This window comes from Anabrus simplex, chromosome 1 (assembly GCF_040414725.1).
Source record: "Anabrus simplex isolate iqAnaSimp1 chromosome 1, ASM4041472v1, whole genome shotgun sequence".
In the NCBI taxonomy this organism is placed as follows: domain Eukaryota; kingdom Metazoa; phylum Arthropoda; class Insecta; order Orthoptera; family Tettigoniidae; genus Anabrus; species Anabrus simplex.
In genome coordinates this window covers 1424341611-1424362073 of record NC_090265.1, presented here as the reverse complement: position 1 = coordinate 1424362073, position 20463 = coordinate 1424341611, and the positions used below count along the sequence as shown (strand labels likewise).

The following is a 20463-nucleotide window of genomic DNA, read 5'->3' as shown; positions in this document are numbered from 1 at the left end:
ATTATATACAACATGCAAAATGTACAATTCTTCCTACATTCCTGAATTTGAAATAGGCAGCATACAAAAAACTAGAACGAAATTATTCAAGAATACAGAATACAGTAACTGTATTAAAGTATCAATATGATAAGTGCATAGGCAATTTACAAAACAGAATGGCAAGAGAAATATAGCATAAAGGCTTTAAATGGACATGGAAGATCCATGGAAGATAAATATTTCTACATTGCATTTCTACTGTTTAATGATTGCACTTAAGATATTCTCTCTTATTTTCATGAATCTAATGTATTTACTTTCACATGAAGTAATTTTAATATATTTTTAACAGGGCCCTTACTTGAACAAATTTTACAAAATGTTCATTTACAATTGCCATAGCAGCCATACATATACACTGCCAAGGTTTGCAAATATACAGAATACGACATGTCTACATAACACAAGAGTAGCATGGCAGCGATAGCTCTCTTTAGGCTCCTCACGCAACAAGAAAATACAGATAAGTGGTGATGGTGGTGCTTTAATGGGAAATACACTAAGGCAACCATCCCTTCCTTGTATCTTGATATCACCTAACTGTTTCTTGAAAAGTGAGGGTAGTAAATTTTAAGAAGATTACTTCCAATTAAGTATGAGTTATTGTTATTTCACATTTCTCCTTTTTGTGAAAAGGCAAATTGGTCTGTATTTATCTAATGATTTTGGTGTGCACAATTGAAAAGGTAACTACCCTATTTATAAAATTATAGACCACAAGAGGTTTCACCTGAATTTCAGGATCTTGGTTCGGTTTTTCTGTCACATGCTAATTTCTACTTCCCGTTAATTTGTTTTATCTTGCAGTGTTCGTATTTCTATACATATTTTTGGGGTTCTTTTCTTCCTGCGTATGTACCATTGTTGTTTTTGTTTTAGTACTGGTGGTTGCTATGGGTTTCAGAAATATTTAGGGTTGCAAGTTTTAGGTGATTACCCATATATGCACAGCTACTCCAAGTGACATTATTTTTATATCCAGTGATGACCTCAAGACATTAATGGAACATTCTATCTTTCGAGTGCATTTCTCTTCTGTTTTATGAGTGTCTGATAACAAAAATAGTGTTTCATTTCCATATCATGTTCACACAAATATACACAATGATATTTAGACAATGGAGGACTACGACAATTTTAAAAATCTAATTTTAATGCAGTATAGTGTACTTTTTATATGGACATTTTTATCATTGGAATTTATATAGCCAATTAAGTGTATCTAAAGATGTCCCTAATAGGGATGAAACATGTCCAACATTTTTTTTTAAATATGGTTGTGTATTTTTTAGTGATTTGATAAATCATAATTTGAATTGTCCAGCTCTGTGGCTAGATGGTTAGCATGCTGGTGTTTGGTCCAAGGGGGCCTTGATTCCCGGCTAGGCCGAGGATTTTAACTCTCATTAGTTAATTCCTTTGGCTCGGGAGCTGAGTGTCTGTACAGTCTTCAGCATTAGAATTCATCTTAGTAAGGGCTCCATCCTCACAGACATGCAGGTCACCTATACGGCGTCAACTCTAAAAACCTGCACCTGGCCTCTCTGGAGACCACACTAAATTTTATATATATAATAATTTCTATTGAAAAAAGGTGGAATTATACACTTCTGAAAGAGTCATTAGTTCACAGCTACGCGACCCTAATCATATGACCATCTCATAATTGTTGTTCCGACTTATGGACTGATAATTATAAGAAGCAATGCTACGTGGCCATAACTGTACACTGCATTGCTAAAGACTGGTCTATAAAACATTTACACTCTCGCATGCGCTCCATTCCCAGACGAATCACATACAGAAAAAAATATAATGCAAGAAATCACTTGAGAGATGGCTGAACTTGACATTTTAATCTAAAAGAAATTGCTTTTGTCACTGATCAGGGTCCAAATGTGGTATGTACCCTGTCAAATTAGTGATATATGTATGTGCTTGTGAATTTTCTGTAACAGCTACATTTATTTCTACTTGGTGTATTATTTGGTGACATCTCTTTATGACTATAACCTTGGCTGTCATATTGCCAGCTAACATTGGTTCGCCCAAAGCAAGTTGATGCTTTGTTTCTTTTGTCAAGTCGCGTGGCGAGACAAAAGACCACGTGAGACACCGAGCCAATTCAAGGTTAGCGCGTGCTGCGGATAAAGCGAGCTTGAATGACTGCACTGCAAGTAATGCAATCAAGACATACCGTGTGACACACCTCCACACAAAAATTTAAGTTAAGTGAAGTAGACCTCATATCCCCTTTTTGCCAGATATCGAGAGCCAAGATAAGTGTCATTTTGTAGCTGGACAATTACTTTATAATTACTGTAGACAAATGAGGCAATCTGCCTAATCAATACAATATAAAATTAGCACTTTAATTTATTTTAATCTTGGTACTAGCTTCAGCCTATTGATATTAGGCCATCATCAACCACAAGATCTAAAGACACTTAAAAAACTAATTGGCCATATATATAACAAAAATAGATAGCATCATACTTGAAAATTGTTCTGACCCAATATATAATATCCATTAAAATAAGTCAATGTCTTGAGGATATAACACAACACTTGAAAATTCCTATGATATGGTATTTCAATAAATATAAGTCACTGTCTTGAAGATATTTTGTTGAACGTTTGTATAAAATTAACACAATTGGTGAAAAATTAAGATAGAATAGATTAATGTTAAATTAGATCTCAGTTGATTGTGTTATGAAACAGAGGTAAATAGGTTGCATAACAACATCAAAGAACAGAATATCTGAATTACAACGTAAGTTATTAAAATGCAGGATGTCAGTGAGAATCAAAAATGGATTAAGCAATGGTAAGAATTATCAATAGGCCGAAACTAGTACCAAGATTAAAATAAATTGAAGTACTAATTTTATATTGTATTGATTAGGTGGATTACCTCATGTGTCTACAATAATTATATTGTCATCAATATGGAAAATGAAAATGATAAACTTTGAAATTACTTTATAGACTGGTCAGAACACATGGTAATGAGTTTTTGTCAGTTTCAGCTCTCTTATCACAACTTCACCAAGAAGAGGAGAATTACCCTAAATTTTACATAGCCTGGACATCATACATGTCATCATGCTAGCGTTAAAAAGAGGATTTCCATATGATATCTCCAACCAGCGAGAGACCTGACATCGTTGGAAATTAGCAGTTAACATATTGCAGATCGGGTGCCGTTCACCCCATGCACAGCCCTGTTCCCGGCCTCTTTCTAACTACCTCCAAACTGGAGTGCATGCATTCAAATAAACTGCCAGAACATTACTAGCCTTTGAAGGACTACTGTGTTTTATTCTGGAGGCCTTCCTGAATAGTAGTTGAAATGCAGGTAGGTAAGTATTTGCTGAAATCTATTTCGGCTCATAGTTTTCCGAAATATGGGGTTTTCTATTGGGGGGGATCGGTTGACCAGTAATCTTTCAGACACAATTTCTTCACCTGTCCTATCAATATACACAAAGCAATTTTTTTAATTTCCTAGCTGGGAACATTAGTCCACTTTAGGGTTTTACGGGATATGTTGTGAGAATGTGAATTCTGCTCATAGTATAAGTTTGTCTGCTCATCGACATAATGAAAAAATCCTCACCAAACATAAGTACTGCTACTTGCCCTATGTTTCCAGGTTCATCAGGCCATACCTTTATACCAGGAGCACGTTGAAAATCCTCTAGCCTAGGTTTACTGTTGTCCATAACCCAGTTGTCAGAAAACACTACATTATTTACAATATTTAGAATATTTACAACCGTAACACAATTATCAGACTCGTTCTGCGCCACATGAGTTCCACACCTTGAAGATAAGACTATCTCCTCGTCATCACTTGAAACATTTCCGTTAGAATATATTTCATCATCGAACTTTAAATATTCAGCATCACTTGGACATTCGGAGCCTGTATCAGCACATAATTCACGAATAATTTCATCCCTGTCTAAACACGTGCGATCCCTGAGCACTGCCATCTTGCACGGCTCTTCGAACTTTGTAAACATGTTGTCAGAAAATGCAAAGAAAAGCTATGATATGAAGAATAGTCTAGAAATGTGACTATCGATTGTGTAGAACCATACATAAGAGTTTTAGCACCCTCGACCTCCAAATAGTTCCGGTATATCTCAAAAGATAGCACTAAAATTCAGTCTGCTGCTAACACGAGATAACTCGGGACCGGTCCGCAATGTGTTAAAATGTGAGCGCAACGCCATGTTCTAGGGATGGAACTTGAGGAACTATGAGCCATATAAGAAGCCATCGTCCAAGGATAGAGTCTCATCAATAAATTAGGTACTTTTTTTTTGCTATTTGCTTTACGTCGCACCAACACAGATAGGTCTTATGGCGACGATGGGATAGGAAAGGCTTAGGAATGGAAAGGAAGCGGCCATGGCCTTAATTAAGGTACAGCCCCACCATTTGCCTGGTGTGAAAATGGGAAACCTCGGAAAACCATCTTCAGGGCTGACGAAAGTCATGATTCTAATAATCTGTAGTCCACACGTATACATATAATGACATATTTTTGTGAACTGATGCAGTAATAATTTATGACAGATTAGACTTTTAAATTAAAAATAGGAGAGGATTTCCACCAATCAATACTTATTTATTGTATATATTAAACTACAGGACCGGTTTCGACCTCATATTCAAGGTCATCTTCGGCTGAACCATACATACATATTTATATAATGAAGCTTTGATTAAGACTGTGATGTTGAAGGAATGCCATATGATGATGATGTACATTTAGTTACATACAAATGGGGCACGTCTTAGCGTGAACTGGCGTATATGTCATTCTGTACAATATTGCAGCTGTATGTTTAAAATGTTGAAGGTCTTAAAACTAGTGTATAAAACACGTCTTTTCCTAAACTAACTTATATATATGTACAAGATAAAAACAATATATAAAAACACTTCATGCATATGAACATTCGTTCTTGCTTGGTGGTCAATACATCGACTAACTTCCGTATTTAAGTCTTATTTACAGTTGTACACTTCAGCTGCTATTCTTGGAGTTTGTAAAATTGCATGGATAGAAGTTTGTCTTCCTGTGCGTATGTGAGATAAAACACTTTCAATTTTAAAAAGGTGCCAAATGTATGGATGAAGTTCAAGTAAAATATGTTCAGCTCTGCTGTGTGTGTTGCCCTTTTATTAGAACCAATTCATGTTGTCTTTTTGGCGTCCGTAAATTTGGATGACATTGGTTTCAAAGTAGTGGCTGCTTTCCCATTTGTAGCTGTGCAATGATGTTATGTTTATCTGTGGAAGATAAGATTGAGTTATAAGTGATATTGTGTGGAGGAATGTCCAAGGGTTATGTGTGTGAATTGGAATATGTACTAACTGTTGTTAGTGTAGCTGAGTTGTGTTTGACATGCGAGCTTGTAATGTACTACTTCGTGTTCTTCTTGGGCTTATACTAGCTGCTGTAAGGGGAAGGGAAGGAGGGGTAGGGAGAGTTGTTGTTGTGGGGGTAGGGATGGAGCTGGGTGTGTTGTTTGGTGTTTTTCTGTTGCTTGTTGCGTTCTGTTTATCGATTAACTTAAGGTAAGGGTTTTTTAGGGCGGGGATAACTGTATTGATTAGACTTTGTCAACCACCAATATTTCACTTGTTACCACACAGAGAGCACCGAGTTTGTGATCTGCTCCTAAAGTTGCTAGAAGCTAGATTCCTCCTTTCTATGAACTTGATTCTGAATCAACAGATATCGATAGACTCTACCAGTTCATTTATATTTTAACATTCTTTGTTTTGTCTGTGTTGCTGAAGCTTATGTTTTATCTTCATGCTTGGTAATCTGTTCAAGAAGTAAATGCGGTTATTTGCTGATTCAGATGGAAAATAACCTACATCTTAAACATGTATAAATTTATGAAGATGACCTGAAGTTTAATGCTAACTGGACAAATGAACTTCCGCTAGTTTTCAAAATAGTAATGTAAATGTAAACAATGTGTAACTGTACAAAATAACTACTATTGATTTTACTTCACACCAACTCAGACAGGTCTTACAGTGATGACGGGATGGGACAGGTCAAACCCACCATCTTCTGAATGCAAGCTAAGACCTACTTGGATCAAACCACGTAGCCAGCTTGCTCGGTGTACAAAATGAATCCAGTTGAATGTTATTTAGTTGTGCTACTAATGCACTATCTTCAAATATACCCTTTATTTACCCTTTTCTGCAATGGAAGACAAGTGTAGACTTGTCACAACAAAATGTCAGGTAGGCAACCCAACAGGGGACAAGGACACAGTTCAATGCTGCATGGATTATGCATCCTTTAATGATGAAGATGACAGTCTACTTACTCGGTGGAAATCTAAAACAAAAACATACCCACAACTGTCTAGAGTAACTAGAAAGATTTTATGTATACCCGATACAAGCGCTCCAAGCAAGCGGCTTTTCAGCAGAATGGATTTGATCTTTTCAGAAAAGTGGAACAATCTTTCTCCTGAACGTGCGAATGATCTTCTGGTTTTTCACAATCATTTATGAGAGTAACATCAGTTATGTCATGAAAGTGTGTTAAACGTTACATATGTATATAAATCATCACCTGACATAACATCAACTGGATTTACTTTGCAGAGTCTGTAATAAATAATAATTCACTAAATGTGGATTTAAGATACTCCTTACATATTTCAGCAACAGTGGACAATTTATTTACGTTATGGTGTTCATTAAACTGTATTCTGATCTCACAGTTTTTAATACATTTTTGTTCCATAAATTTCTGAAACACATACAAATTCCATCATATTTGCAGTGGTTCAGGTAATAGAACCAATCATTGATACACTGTAGTTTTGAGACTGTCCCTGCAGTATAATCCGTCCTGTTTTTTCTGGTGTACCACCCTTTTCGCGTTGCATTCCTGCTGCTATTTGCTTTATGTCGGACTGACACACGTCTTATGGCGATGATGGGATAGGAAAGGCCTAGGAATGGGAAGGAATCGGACATGGCCTTAATTAAGGTACGGCCCCAGCATTTGCCTGGTGTGAAAATGGGAAACCACGGAAAACCATCTTCAGGGCTGCAGACAGTGGGGTTCGAACCCACTATCTCCCGATTACTGGATACTGGTCGCACTTAAGCGGATATTCCTTCATCACTTTGCTGTCCGCCCCTGTGGCATAACAGTTAGTGTTATTAGCTGCCGTTCGGGGGCCTGGGTTCAATTCCTGGAACTGCCGGAAATTTAAGAATGGCAGAAGGACTGGTATGTGGTTGGAATGGTACATGCAGCTCACCTCCATTGGGGGTGTGCCTGAAAAGAACTGCACCATATCAGTATGAGGAAACAAGTTTACTTTTATACCTTCTTGCTGAACCTTTGTCTGCTGAGCCTAGAGAAGCATGAATAAAGCTGTGGGGGTCACAGCTCATCCAAGTAGAGAGGACCGATCATAGGTATAACCGAGTGAGTTTAAACACAAGTAGACAGGAATTCGCACATCTCTAACACATATTGTCAAATATGGGTCAAAACTAGCAAATTCCTAAACTACGAAAATAAAAACTGTAGATTTACTACTGTACTTACTTTTACATCACTTTTTAGACCACAGTTTGCATTTTCAATATTTTTTGGACAGTCACTTCCCTACTGTTAGCCCGGCAAGTGTATATGCACACATTATTATATCCACACAAATATATTGCTGGACTTTTATATAAATGGTAATGCCAAAAAGAAATCCTCACTGACAAAACAGCACTGCAATCATTAAACCAACGATTTTCGACTTATTGAACTGTACAGAAACATAATACTGTATGTTGCCATTGATGCTTTCACGGCCCGTACTTCTAGACATGCTATATCATGTCCATAATACAGTATGTTTAGAATTTACAAGTTTCGTGTAGAAATAGGCTCACCTTAAATCTCATCACATCCTCCATTTTAGCTGTCTTCCCATCACTAACACAGCTTTGAAAGAAACTGGGTGCAACAGATACACCAAGTGCCTCTGATGTCATTCCAGTATTGGCTCTCTCTGCATTGGTTGCTATTACACGAAATGTTCCAAACAAGAGAACCAGAAGACGCTGAGTGTATACTGGCAAGGAAGTAATTAACCTAAAAGAGAAAAAAATTCAAATTCTCACCTTGTTTCTTTTCAACATACATTGATCTAACGACCACCAATCAACAAAATAATAGTGGAAAGGAAGATTGGAAAAAGGAAAACAAGAGGATCTTTGTTTCAATTTTCATATCATGGGATATCATTTATTATGAATTATATATTTCACCATCACCATGACCCGTGATTAGCAGAAGAAACATATTCTCACATCAACTAGGATATATGAATAAATGAATGCAAAATCATGTTAAACAAAATTCATACCCTGCTGTATTTTTTGAACCAGAATTCCTCAACACTTTTTCCTTCTGTCATTTTTCTTACAGCCAGGTGGGGTTGTAGATGTGATCTGAGTAACATGTACTGTAATACACTTGGCCTAATTTTTTTTTTTTTTGCTAGTTGTTTTACGTCGCACCGACACAGATAGGTCTTACGGCGACGATGGGACAGGAAAGGGCTAGGAGTGGGAAGGAAGCGGCCGTGGCCTTAATTAAGGTACAGCCCCAGCATTTGCCTGGTGTGAAAATGGGAAACCACGGAAAACCATTTTCAGGGCTGCCGACAGTGGGGTTCGAACCTACTATCTCCCGAATACTGGATACTGGTTAGGCATAGATATCAAGGATAATTTAATAAAAAACCACCTATTCAATACTTTCCACGTTTAATGTGGTTATTATCTACATGATTTTATGTAGACTTATTTGGTCAGGTACATGTTTCACCCATTATTTTGGGCATCTTCAGCCTGTAAACAACCTTTAGGTCAAGGTTTGGGACCTTTTTAACCGATATAAACATACCAATATATACACTATATACAACATATACATTATATACAATATATACAAACATAAGTCAATACAGTAAAGTTCTTTGGTCCTAATCTATCTAATATGGAAAATGTCCAAAAACTAAAATGGATCTTCTTTTCGGTGAAGAGGATTGCATATCGGGGTTTATGTGACCCCTATATCATATTAAGTTCTTGACGTATCGTGTCTGGTGACAGGATGTGTCGTCAACAATAAGTGGAGATTTGAACCGATTGTAGGTTGGTCAAGATTGAAAATATAAATTTAAATTAATTGTGTTTTAACTTGGCAGTTCTATTCTGGTTAACTTAAAATGTTCAAAACTAAAAATATATAGTGTATATAGTGTATATATTGGTATGTTTATATCGGTTAAAAAGGTCCCAAACCTTGACCTAAAGGTTGTTTACAGGCTGAAGATGCCCAAAATAATGGGTGAAACATGTACCTGACCAAATAAGTCTACATAAAATCATGTAGATAATAACCACATTAAACGTGGAAAGTATTGAATAGGTGGTTTTTTATTAAATTATCCTTGATATCTATGCCTAACGTCTTCTTCAATACGGAACAGTAATGAGAGTTGTTACTTGTAATAGTGGATACTGGTCGCACTTAAGCGACTGCAGCTATCGAGCTCGGTGCCTAATTTTATGGCAGGATCTTCTTCTTGATGCCAACTCTACGTGAAAGATTGTATCCAACTATTATACATTTCTGTGGTAGTTGGCAGTGTAATGTGTTGTGTATGAATGTATAAAGACAAGTAAAGAAACCTTGTCTCTAACCAGACATAGTTAAAATCTCCAGCCCAGAGTCTGGAAATGAGTCCCGGAGCCTCAGAAACAAAAGAAACAAAGTACAACATTCAGCCAAGGAATCCGACAATCAAATTTCTCGAGACAGAAAAACATATTTCTAGGATATTTTCAAGCATTATATATAATAATATTGCTGACAATTTGAGTCTTGGTTCTACCACATGTTCAAAGCTGTCTCCCTTATTTATCTCTGTCAGTCCTAAACTCCTCTTATAATGGGGTAAATGAACGTCAATACTGTTGGTGTGATGTTTCAATTAAGGGTGTCTTTCCTCTCTCATCATCTCATTCTCAAGTGTCATAAGAAAGTGTGCTTCCCGCTGAAGTATCTCAGTCAGCTTCCTAGTTAGGTACTGTAGTTCATTTATAAGCTCCATTACGCATCATATGATGAGTGATTTACTAGTGCATTATTCTCTTGTTTTTCTTTTTCAGGTATCAGGGGCAACAACCAGTATACAAATAATACAATTGGATTTCAAATCATCTCAATAAAATACATTAAGGAACATGGAAACAGGGCAGCAAGTCATAAATTTACAATGTCCGATTTAATGTATAGAACTAGTGTATGAAAAATGTACTTAACAACATGAACAAATCACAAAAAGTTTCCTGCATGTTCAGGCTCTATGTATCAAGGAATAAAATGTAGCATTGCATAGAAATGTGGGAATTCAAAGCATGCATTTGACAGCCACAAAACACTTGATCAGCTTCTCAGATTCTAAAGCGAGCAAGGTATGGATGATCAGACAAAAGCAAAATAAACTTTCACCAAGATAGCAAACAACATTGTGAAAAAGAATGTCTGTTGAATACCAAGAGATCAATACTGAGTTTTCATCGGTACATTAGAAATATGGGAGAAGGGTAATGGTTTTAACCAATAGAAACTGCCAACCACAACACGAACTTTGAGAGGCAACAGAATCAAATGTTATCAGAAAAAGGAATGCTGAATGTTGCTGAGCACACTTCTGGGAGAAAGAAACAAAGACATGTAATCATACTTGCAGTAAAAACAGATGGAAAGAAGTTACCACTACAAGTTATGTTCAGACATGGAATGGCATAGATTCAGACAACAACAACAACAATAGTTCTCTAAATTCTTAAAGCAGCTATAATGAAGAGATAAGCGCCATGTATGAGACATACATAAATTTAACTACCCATTATTGTCACACAATATAACAGAATGTTAAGTGAATGAATTTATAGTTTATTTTAATCCAAGTACTGCAGTGCCAGCTCAATATAAATAAAGAGGCCAGTAGTGGAGATGGGCACCAAGTTCATTGTACAGTATGTCATTCTGAGAGGTTTACGGAAGTAGTGTATCAAAATTTTATACAACAATAAAAATTAGTGTATTTTTATAAATTTGATACAAGAAATTTGTTACCAAAGCAGCATGTGTTCCTTGAAATCTAGTGATTATACACAATAATAATAATAATAATAATAATAATAATAATAATAATAATAATAATAATAGTACCAGAAGTACACCTCCGGCCAGTTAAACTGTGCGCCTTCTGTAAGGACATCTAGGTAATCTAACCTTGAACTGATGTAGTGCAAGATAGTTTGGTTTTCAACTGTTAGATGTCTCTACCATTGGTCTAAGTGCCCCCTCTGATAATATTTAATCCTTAAGGGAAAATTGATTTTTACCATTCGCTAACCTTAGGTTTTAAAGGTTGCTTTGTTCAGGTATCAAAGTAGCCAACAGTTATGCTGGTTCCTTTTCCAATATCAAACAACCTATCAGAATTTTGTAAATATTTTCTCTGGCCAATTACGTTTGGGGGCATGTACAAGAATTCTGCGTATCAGTAAGGAGTTCTGGAATCTTCCCCTCAAAAAACTATAAAAGCTGGGTACATTAGGGCCGTATTGTCCTCTTGTTGCCCCAGTTTATTGAGTGTGGCGTTCTAATGGAGGCGGGGGCCACAGGTGGCGTTCGGAAGACCCAGAAAGCAAGGTAATGGCGGAATTTTTATACACGTGATAGCTCCTGCAGTTAACTTGAGGGGAAGGTTTTAACCTCTTTTATCTCATGTAAATTTCTAAATCTGGTGGTTTAAATGCAGAATTTTCGGCCAATCTGAGGACTCTGTTCTATTCCCTACTGGAAAATATGTAATATGAGGGAACAAAGAGTGATTACCCTCTGTTGATTCCCATTCAACTTTGTATGGGATGACTAAAGTTTCTAAACCTCTAAAATTCTTAACACTTATTTGGCTTTAATATTTCTTTCTTAGTCACCCCACTGTAGAATAGGCTTAGCCTCTATGTCATTAGGCCATAAACCCACCTAGGGTTTTATATATTTCTAGAAAGAGTGCAAGAGTTTTGACTCCTTTGCATTTTGTTTATGGCCGGCTACAACTAACCTTTTCTTTGTACATTAATGCTATTTAGTATGGGCTCTCTTGCCCCTGTAAATTGACTGTGGAGCGTAGAAATGAGTCTGGTGTGAAGTTCCCTTGAGGGACAGAAAATTATAAACTGTTGAGCATTATATAAGCTATTTTAGTTAAGGACAGCCTTGGAGGCTGGACTCAGACAGCTCCTTAACCCGGTCCATGAGCCAATAAAATTAGGCTACATGGATAATTCTTGCCAGGCGCGTCCATGTCGCAGCGGTGGGCAATAGTACTATATCATACCATGGACTTATATTAACGGCTAAGTTCTGATGAGGATCCAGTCCTACGGGTCGATGACCTTCGATGTTAGGCCCCTTAAAACAACAAGCATCATCATCATCTATGGGGTATAAGATAGGCCCCATGCACTGGGTTACATGCGAAGACCTCCACAATATCTGCAGTGGAGAAGGTGGACATTGGAACAGTGGAGATAACGGATGAGGCAGCCCAGTACCTGGGGATTAATACAAGTACGAACTGTTGCCTTGCAGTGAAGGCAGAAAAGATTTAATTCAATGCGGCGGAGTGGAGGAGGAGGCAACGTTTTGAGGCCAACGACAAAACGGGCAGAGGAGAAACCCACTATTCTTATGGTTCCCAATGGCCGTGGAGGCGGAAGAGGTCATGCCAGATGAACTGGCTGTGAAAGCGCACACCTCGGTTTAATTTTGAGCATGCGGAAGTTCGTGGCAGTCTCTGTGCTCGGTCCTGCATGTCACATTCTTTATGTGCAGGACAAGACTCTGAGATCTTAATGTGTAGGTCACTTCTTGGCAAGCAGAGATCCACTCAAAACAAATTCATGCCAGTGGCACTTCTATGTCACTTACTTTCCAAAGTCCAACGGCGATGGGACATGGATGATGGGGGCAGGTTACGGGTGAAACTCGAAGCCCCTGCTTCGGACCTGCATGTTGGCAGCACAGAGATGAGTTATTTATAAGGTTCAACCTATTCAATACTAATTATGTGTTGTATAGATGTTATTCACTACATTTAACATGGGACCGGTTTTGACATTTAAATGTCATCATGTTAAATAAATGTTGTGTTAACATCTATACAACACGTAATTAGTATTGAATAGGTTGAACCTTATAAATAACTCATCTCTGTGATCTCAGTTCAATACGGAAACAACAATGAAACTCATATCTTTGAATGTTGGCAGCAGGCGTATGATGGATGGGTGTCTTTCTGGGACTCTGTGACTACTCAGGAATTCGGCCCTCCACCTGTGTTTGGGAAGGCCTATTTAGGATTACTGCTGCCCACCTCACATGGGGTCTTGGATAAGGTGGGCTAAACATTGGAAGTCACATCTTTTGTCTGGCTGGGAGGCCACACCCAGCAGTTCACCCCTCATGTAGTTGAAACTCAAAAGCAATTAAGACACAGTTTGATTATTGGATCACGGAACGTCAGAACTTTGCTTGATTTAAAAGACAATGGCAGGCCTGAAAGAAGAGCTCTTGTTACCCATGAGTTATCCAGACTCAACATTGATGTTGCTGCTCTCAGTGAAACCAGGTTGGCCGCTGAAGGCAAAAATTACTGAGTTTAGATCAGGATATACCATCTTCTGGAAGGGGAGGGAGGAGGGAGAACGTCATATTCATAGTGTAGGATTCGAAGACCATATTAGTTAATGACCACCAGCTTGCTCCCACTGCAATCAGCAAAAGACTTGTGACTCTCCACATACCACTCTCAGGAAGTAAAGTAATGACTCTCGTCTCTGCCTACGCTCCAACCTTAGATGCCGATGACGAAGTAAAGAGTCATTTCTATAATCAGTTTAGCACAACCATCAATAAGGTATCTTCTGGAGATAAAATATTACTCCTTGGAAATTTCAATGCCAGAGGTGGAAAGGATAATCGGCTATGGGAGAATGTGATTGGTAAGCAAGGTCTTGGAAACCGTAATCACAATGGACTCTTGCTTCTCGGTCTTTGTGCAGAACATGAACTCTTCACTACTAACACTCAATTCAGACTGCCTAACTGTTTCAAGACCACATGGATGCATTCTCGGTCTAAGCATTGGCACATTCTTGATTACATCATTACCCGGCAATGTGTAAGAAGAACATACTTATTTCCAGAACAGCAAGGAATATTGATGATTATTGGACAGATCACATGCTTCTCTTTGGTAAACTCAGGATCTCTATCAGACCTAAACCACCTCGACTTTTCCAAAAGTTGTCCAGAAGCAGGTTTAACACATTCAAACTTCAAGATGAAGCCATTCCTTCAAACTCTGAGAATGTGATCAATATCTGTCTGAAAATCCAATTAGCTCAAATGATGTTCAGCAAGAATGGGCCACTCTGCAGAAGATAATCACAAAGTCAGCTCAGGAAACCACTGGTTTTGTACACCAGAAGAGACAAGACTGGTTTGATGACAACAATGAAGACATTTTGCATCTTATCAACAACAAAAGGAAAGCCTATCTATCTTGTCTTCAAGACCCGTCCTCCAACACAAAGAAAGCTCAGTATTTAGAACTAAAGAGTAAATGTCAGACACAGATAAGAGAGATCAAGAATACTTGGTGGCAACAGAAGGCTCACGAATTTCAGAGACTATCTGATGCGGACCATCTTCCAACATATTTACTGTTATTAAGTCAATACGGATCCAATCCCAACCACCATGGTCAAGATTATTAATAAGGATGGATGATATGCAACTTCCATGTCAGATTCTGTTTGGTGAACTCGCTTCTGGCACCAGACCTCATGGAGGTCCTAAGAGGCGCTAGGACCAGTTTAAGCATACTATGAAGTTGACAGGTCTGAATCCACAAACCTGGGAATCGCTTGCTGAAGATCGTTTAACCTGGTGACAGATCATCCAGGGCACTGTCAAGACATCTGAAGAGAAACGGCACAGTTACAAAAAGGCCAAGCGATGAGCACGAAAAATTGGAGCAGCTCAACCTCGCCCTCCTCCAACAATTCTGTGTGATCCGTGTGATCGTTTGTTCCACGCTAAGATTGCTCTGTTTAGTCACCGTAAACACAGTCACACACTGCCTTAAGATCGGAGTGAAGTGACACTGAAGAAGTTTATACTCTGAAACGAGTTAAAGCCGCCACCGACGACGACAAATTAAGGAAAACCAATCGGTTGTAAGTGCTCTATTAGAAACTGATGACTCTGTGAGGCTGGACTATGATATAGTTGGAGCACAGGCTCCCTTGTAGTGTGAAGGATAGGAGCAAATCGTGCTCTTGCAAATCTTGTAATTGTCATGAGCGACCCAGCTTTTTTCTGTGTAAATTAGCATTTGTGATACTCTCAAGCTTTGTACATGATTTTTGGACTTTAAGTCTTTGTTGTTGGAGCTGACTAGCTCGATATAAGATTGTTATTGTTCTTTCAAATTTTCTATTTATCAAATTTTAAATACAAAAACAAAAAAACAAAAAAGGAAAGAAATAAAATTTCAAAATTTGTTGTATCAAATTATGCTCTAGTTAATTCCTTGTCTGCCCATTCACCCTAGCTGCTTCTTACTCCTCTGTAAGCCACAGAATTTCCTTAACAAGTGGTAGAGCGTGGCTGAATGGGCCTGGACAAAGCACCTTTTGACGACTTTAAAATTTGAACTTTAGCAGTAGAAATTTTTCGGTTTTCAGATTTTTCAATATTTTGACAAAAATTTCTTTCATTATGTCTGGTCCGAGACAGGTTCTTGCTCCTTGGTATTTGTGTAAGGAAGAAATCATTTATGAATTAGCCATTAGAAACGTTCAGTCTGGTGGCATGGTTGCTACAGGCGCGTCTACACTCAAAGATTCTTTAGAGTTACCCATTTGTATTCCTGTTTATGGAAAGAAGGAAGTTGGTGAGGCTTTATCCATGATCACCACCAATATTGCCGATCTTGCACCTGCTGTGAGTTTTTTTGAAGGAGGTGAGCCCTCTGGTAACCAACTTAAACAGGTTCACGTTAGACTCTTTTCATTTTTATAATAGAGTGGAGGATCTGTTGTCTCTTAAGCTTAGCAAAGAACATTCTAGTGTGGTTAACTCCTTGTGCCAACATACAGTATTTCCGAGCTGTCCAGCAAAGTAAACCACTTGTTGTCTGGGTTCGTTAGTGGGTAGAAAGAAAGCTGCAAAGACATTCTGACATGCCAAGAGAACTTACAATAACCAACAACTATCACAGATAGAAAATATGATTTTAAAAAGAATAACACTAGGAGTTTCTACCAGACCTTCAAAACCAAACTTTCTGGGTATCAAGCACCAAGTTTGTGCTCTGCAGATGAAAATGGGCAAATAAAACTGAACAATAAAGACAACTGTCAGATTTTGGCACGATATTTCAAAAAAACTTCTAAACAGTAGTGAACCAAAAGAGAGGTTAGTGACAGAAGAACAAAAAGTCAAGGATCCAGATTCTAAACCGTCAAGTAAGTATGAGATTAACAAGATTGTCATTTCAATGAAGAATCACAAGGAAGATGCAATCACAAGGAAGGACAACAAAGAGCCTTAGAGAAGGAGAGAGAACAATTGGACTGTGTTATGCATCACTTGACCAAGCGCCAATTCTCAATTTTCGAGATATCTACACCACCTGGTAGCCGAGGCTTCAAACTACATGGAAAAAAATATTCGTACTCTCGAACATCATTTATATCGAAAATAAATCGATTAGGACCACGCGCCAATCTAAATATCGCCTGAAGATATTTCTGCATCAACTGACCAAAGAAACTCTCATGCAGTTGAATTTTGCATCACCTGACTAAACGACATTTGGCGGTCGCTTGGTCATGTTATGAGTATTGCTCTTTCCCGCCTTTTTATTCCTGTGACAACAGTGAAGTTTCTCCGTGATTGTCTACCGTCTTCATATCAACAAAATGATTTTGAGAGTGCTTAATAACACTATTCACTTCTGTTTTGGCATGGATCACTTTAGGTCTTCCTCAAGAGCCCATCGAATCGTCGAGTTAGCAAGGAAGGAAATCTACTTGCAAACATTATTACAGGTTAGTTGTTCAGTCTATATCACAGTACCATTAGCATACATGACAAATACATGTTACTTATGGATTGTTTTTCAAACAGTTTCACTATTCTATATCCTCTTCTCATTACGCAGGAAGATGAGCCGGATTTACATCCACAGACACCAGCTATTGCGACACCCGTTTACGAATCTCCAAAAGATGTCATTTTCTCCAGCAGTCTGACTGAGCTGAGTCCAATGAAATGCTGTCATGCTACCCAAAGTACTGTTCTGAGGTGTAATACAGCCACAACTAGCAATCTTCAGGATGATTATTCAGATTTAAAGCTGAGATGCTCTAGTGATTTAAACTTTGTTGAGGGAAGAATGGATGCAACAACATTGTTGAAGGTAAGTACGATTTAGTTAATGGAAAAGAAACACCATCATATCCTATAGCATTGCCAGGCAGATACTGTAGATTAAAGTCGGGTATTGTTTTTCTAGGAAGAAGTACATTCTTACTCCACAATATAGTGTTTGTTTTACAGGTAAATACACGGTCTATAGATCAACAGCAGTCCGTTCCTATATTGCTGGACGAACATCACTTCTCTCATTCCCATACAGACGTTAGTTTCAATGATAGTAATGCTACTAATGAACATGTTGTTTTAGACTCCAGCATCTCTAATTATGCGGCTAGCCAGACCCATTATTCAACTCCTCAGCCGATGAATGAAGCATCTCAGATATTGGAAGCTCAAAATAATGATTCTCTGGGAGAAGGGAGACGAAGAAAAGGTCGGAAAAGAAAATATCCATTTCAGAATCGAAGAATTAGGAAGAAGAAATGTGTTAAAAATGAAACCTATATCGCACAGCGGGGATATCTTAAAGAACCCAAAGAATTTAGAGAATACATTTGTTCATGTAAATGTCTGAACAAGATAGGAATTGATGCAGTGAAAGAAGAGTTTAAAAACTTCTATAGTACTACATCACACGATGCACAAACAGCTCTTATTTGTGCCATGGTAACAACAAAAGATGTCAAACGGAAGAGAGTGAAGGACTCCAACAAAAGAACAGCCACAAGAACTTACACCATCCGCGGTGTCAAAGTATGCAAAAGTTTCTTCTTGCAAACATTTAGGATCTCCAGTGGAAAGGTTCAACTGGCAATTAAGAAGATACAGTCACCAAGGGGCGTTGTGGATCGTCGTGGATTGGCTGGTGGAAGAAATAAACTTCCTGAAAATAAACTGAGAGAAGTCACAGACCACATAAAGAAGTTTCCACGTTACAAATCCCACTATAGGAGAAGCGATACACAAGCAGAATTTCTTGCCCCAGAAATAACGGTCAATGTCATGTATGATATGTACAAGGACGAGGTTTCAAATCCTGTATCAAAAGCAAGTTATAAGAAGATATTCCTCACGAAGTTCACCATCAAAAGGAAACCACTGAAAAAGGACACATGCAATGTTTGTGACACATTGGAAGTTCAGATCCAAAACACAATTGGATGCGAAGCCGAGAATTTTAAATCAAAAAAAGAAAATCATCTTGAACAAGCCAAAATTGCGCAGGATATGAGATCATCGGACATTACAAGTTGTCCATTTCATGACCGTATCGATGTTTAATCAAGAAGTAAGTATAAATAACCACCTAATCGATACTTTATTAATGTCTCAGGCAAAATTGAATAAAATTAAAACTTACAGGACATGTTTCGACCACTTAGTGGTCCTCTTCAGCTGTATAAATAAAGAACTGAAAAGAAAAACATTGACAATAAGCACAAATAAAAGTTCTTTGGAGACTCCTTTGATAAAAATGGAGGTCGTCAGAATAGGTCATCTTGCCTTTCGTTCTTGTTTGGAAAAGATGTTTATTCTGCGCTGTCTAGAGGGTCTGTCTTTGAGCGCGACCTGGTGAAGTAACGATGTGATACAGTTTGACAGTTCATGGAAAGCTCTGGAGAGAAGGGAAGTAGAGTTTCATCGTCATCTAAAATAAAATGTGAGGGAGGAGGGAGATTGGGCTGTGCTTCTGCGATGTCGTGTTTGATTATATCTCTTGTTCGTTTAGTCTGTTTCATGTCTACCCATTCTAAGTATTTGCTAATATTCTCATATAAGATGTTTTTATGCTCGTTTTCGTTGAGATTCTCTTCACCGTTTTCCAATTTATCAAGAACGATGTGGATGTTTTCCAGGTTGTTCATAAGATTACCTTTATTAATCATACAGATAATTTGAAGGTCCTGTTTTATATTGGTGACAGAAAAAAGGAACTTTCTTTCATTCGTCAACAGGCTCTACATAATGGTTTCAGTTTGAAATTCATCAATAAAATCATCACTAAATGCAAATACCAACAACAAATTAAACTTAAACAGCATTCAGAAAAAGAAAAAGGATATGTAAAATTCACCTTTAATAACCCGAAGATTTACGAAATCACCAACTTATTCAAGAAACACAATACCAAGGTAGCCTTCTCTACAAACAACAACACGAAACATAGGTTCTTTAGTCATAATAAAGCTAATAAACTTAAAGATGACGAATTCCAGGAATCGGGTATTTATAAGCTGACTTGTGCTCAATGTAAAAAAACTTACGTGGGACAATCTGGAAGGAACTTCTCAATTAGATATCAAGAACACATCAATGCTGAAAGATACAAAAGATTCTCTGCCATGGGATCCAATATGAAAGAGTCCAACCACAAATTCACCAATATAAAACAGGACCTTCAAATTATCTGTATGATTAATAAAGGTAATCTTATGAACAACCTGGAAAACATCCACATCGTTCTTGATAAATTGGAAAACGGTGAAGAGAATCTCAACAAAAACAACGAGCATAAAAACATCTTATATGAGAATATTAGCAAATACTTAGAATGGGTAGACATGAAACAGACGAGACGAACAAGAGATATAATCAAACACGACATCGCAGAAGCACAGCCCAATCTCCCTCCTCCCTCACATGTTATTTTAGATGACAATGAAACTCTACTTCCCTTCTCTCCAGAGCTTTCCATGAACTGTCAAACTGTATCACATCGTTACTTCACCAGGTCGCGCTCAAAGACAGACCCTCTAGACAGCGCAGAATAAACATCTTTTCCAAACAAGAACGAAAGGCAAGATGACCTATTCTGACGA

General features: G+C 37.8%; 1 protein-coding gene across 2 annotated transcripts in view; it reads right to left on the bottom strand.

Moving 5' to 3' along the window:
- The window catches only part of RhoGAP71E (Rho GTPase activating protein at 71E), a 292611-nt gene that overhangs the window by 162825 nt on the left and 109323 nt on the right, over positions 1-20463 (bottom strand). For both annotated transcript variants that reach the window (XM_067152936.2, XM_067152928.2), the window contains exon 5: positions 7996-8197. In XM_067152936.2, the coding sequence (XP_067009037.1) occupies positions 7996-8197 (202 nt within the window). The remainder of the gene's footprint in view (positions 1-7995; positions 8198-20463) is intronic.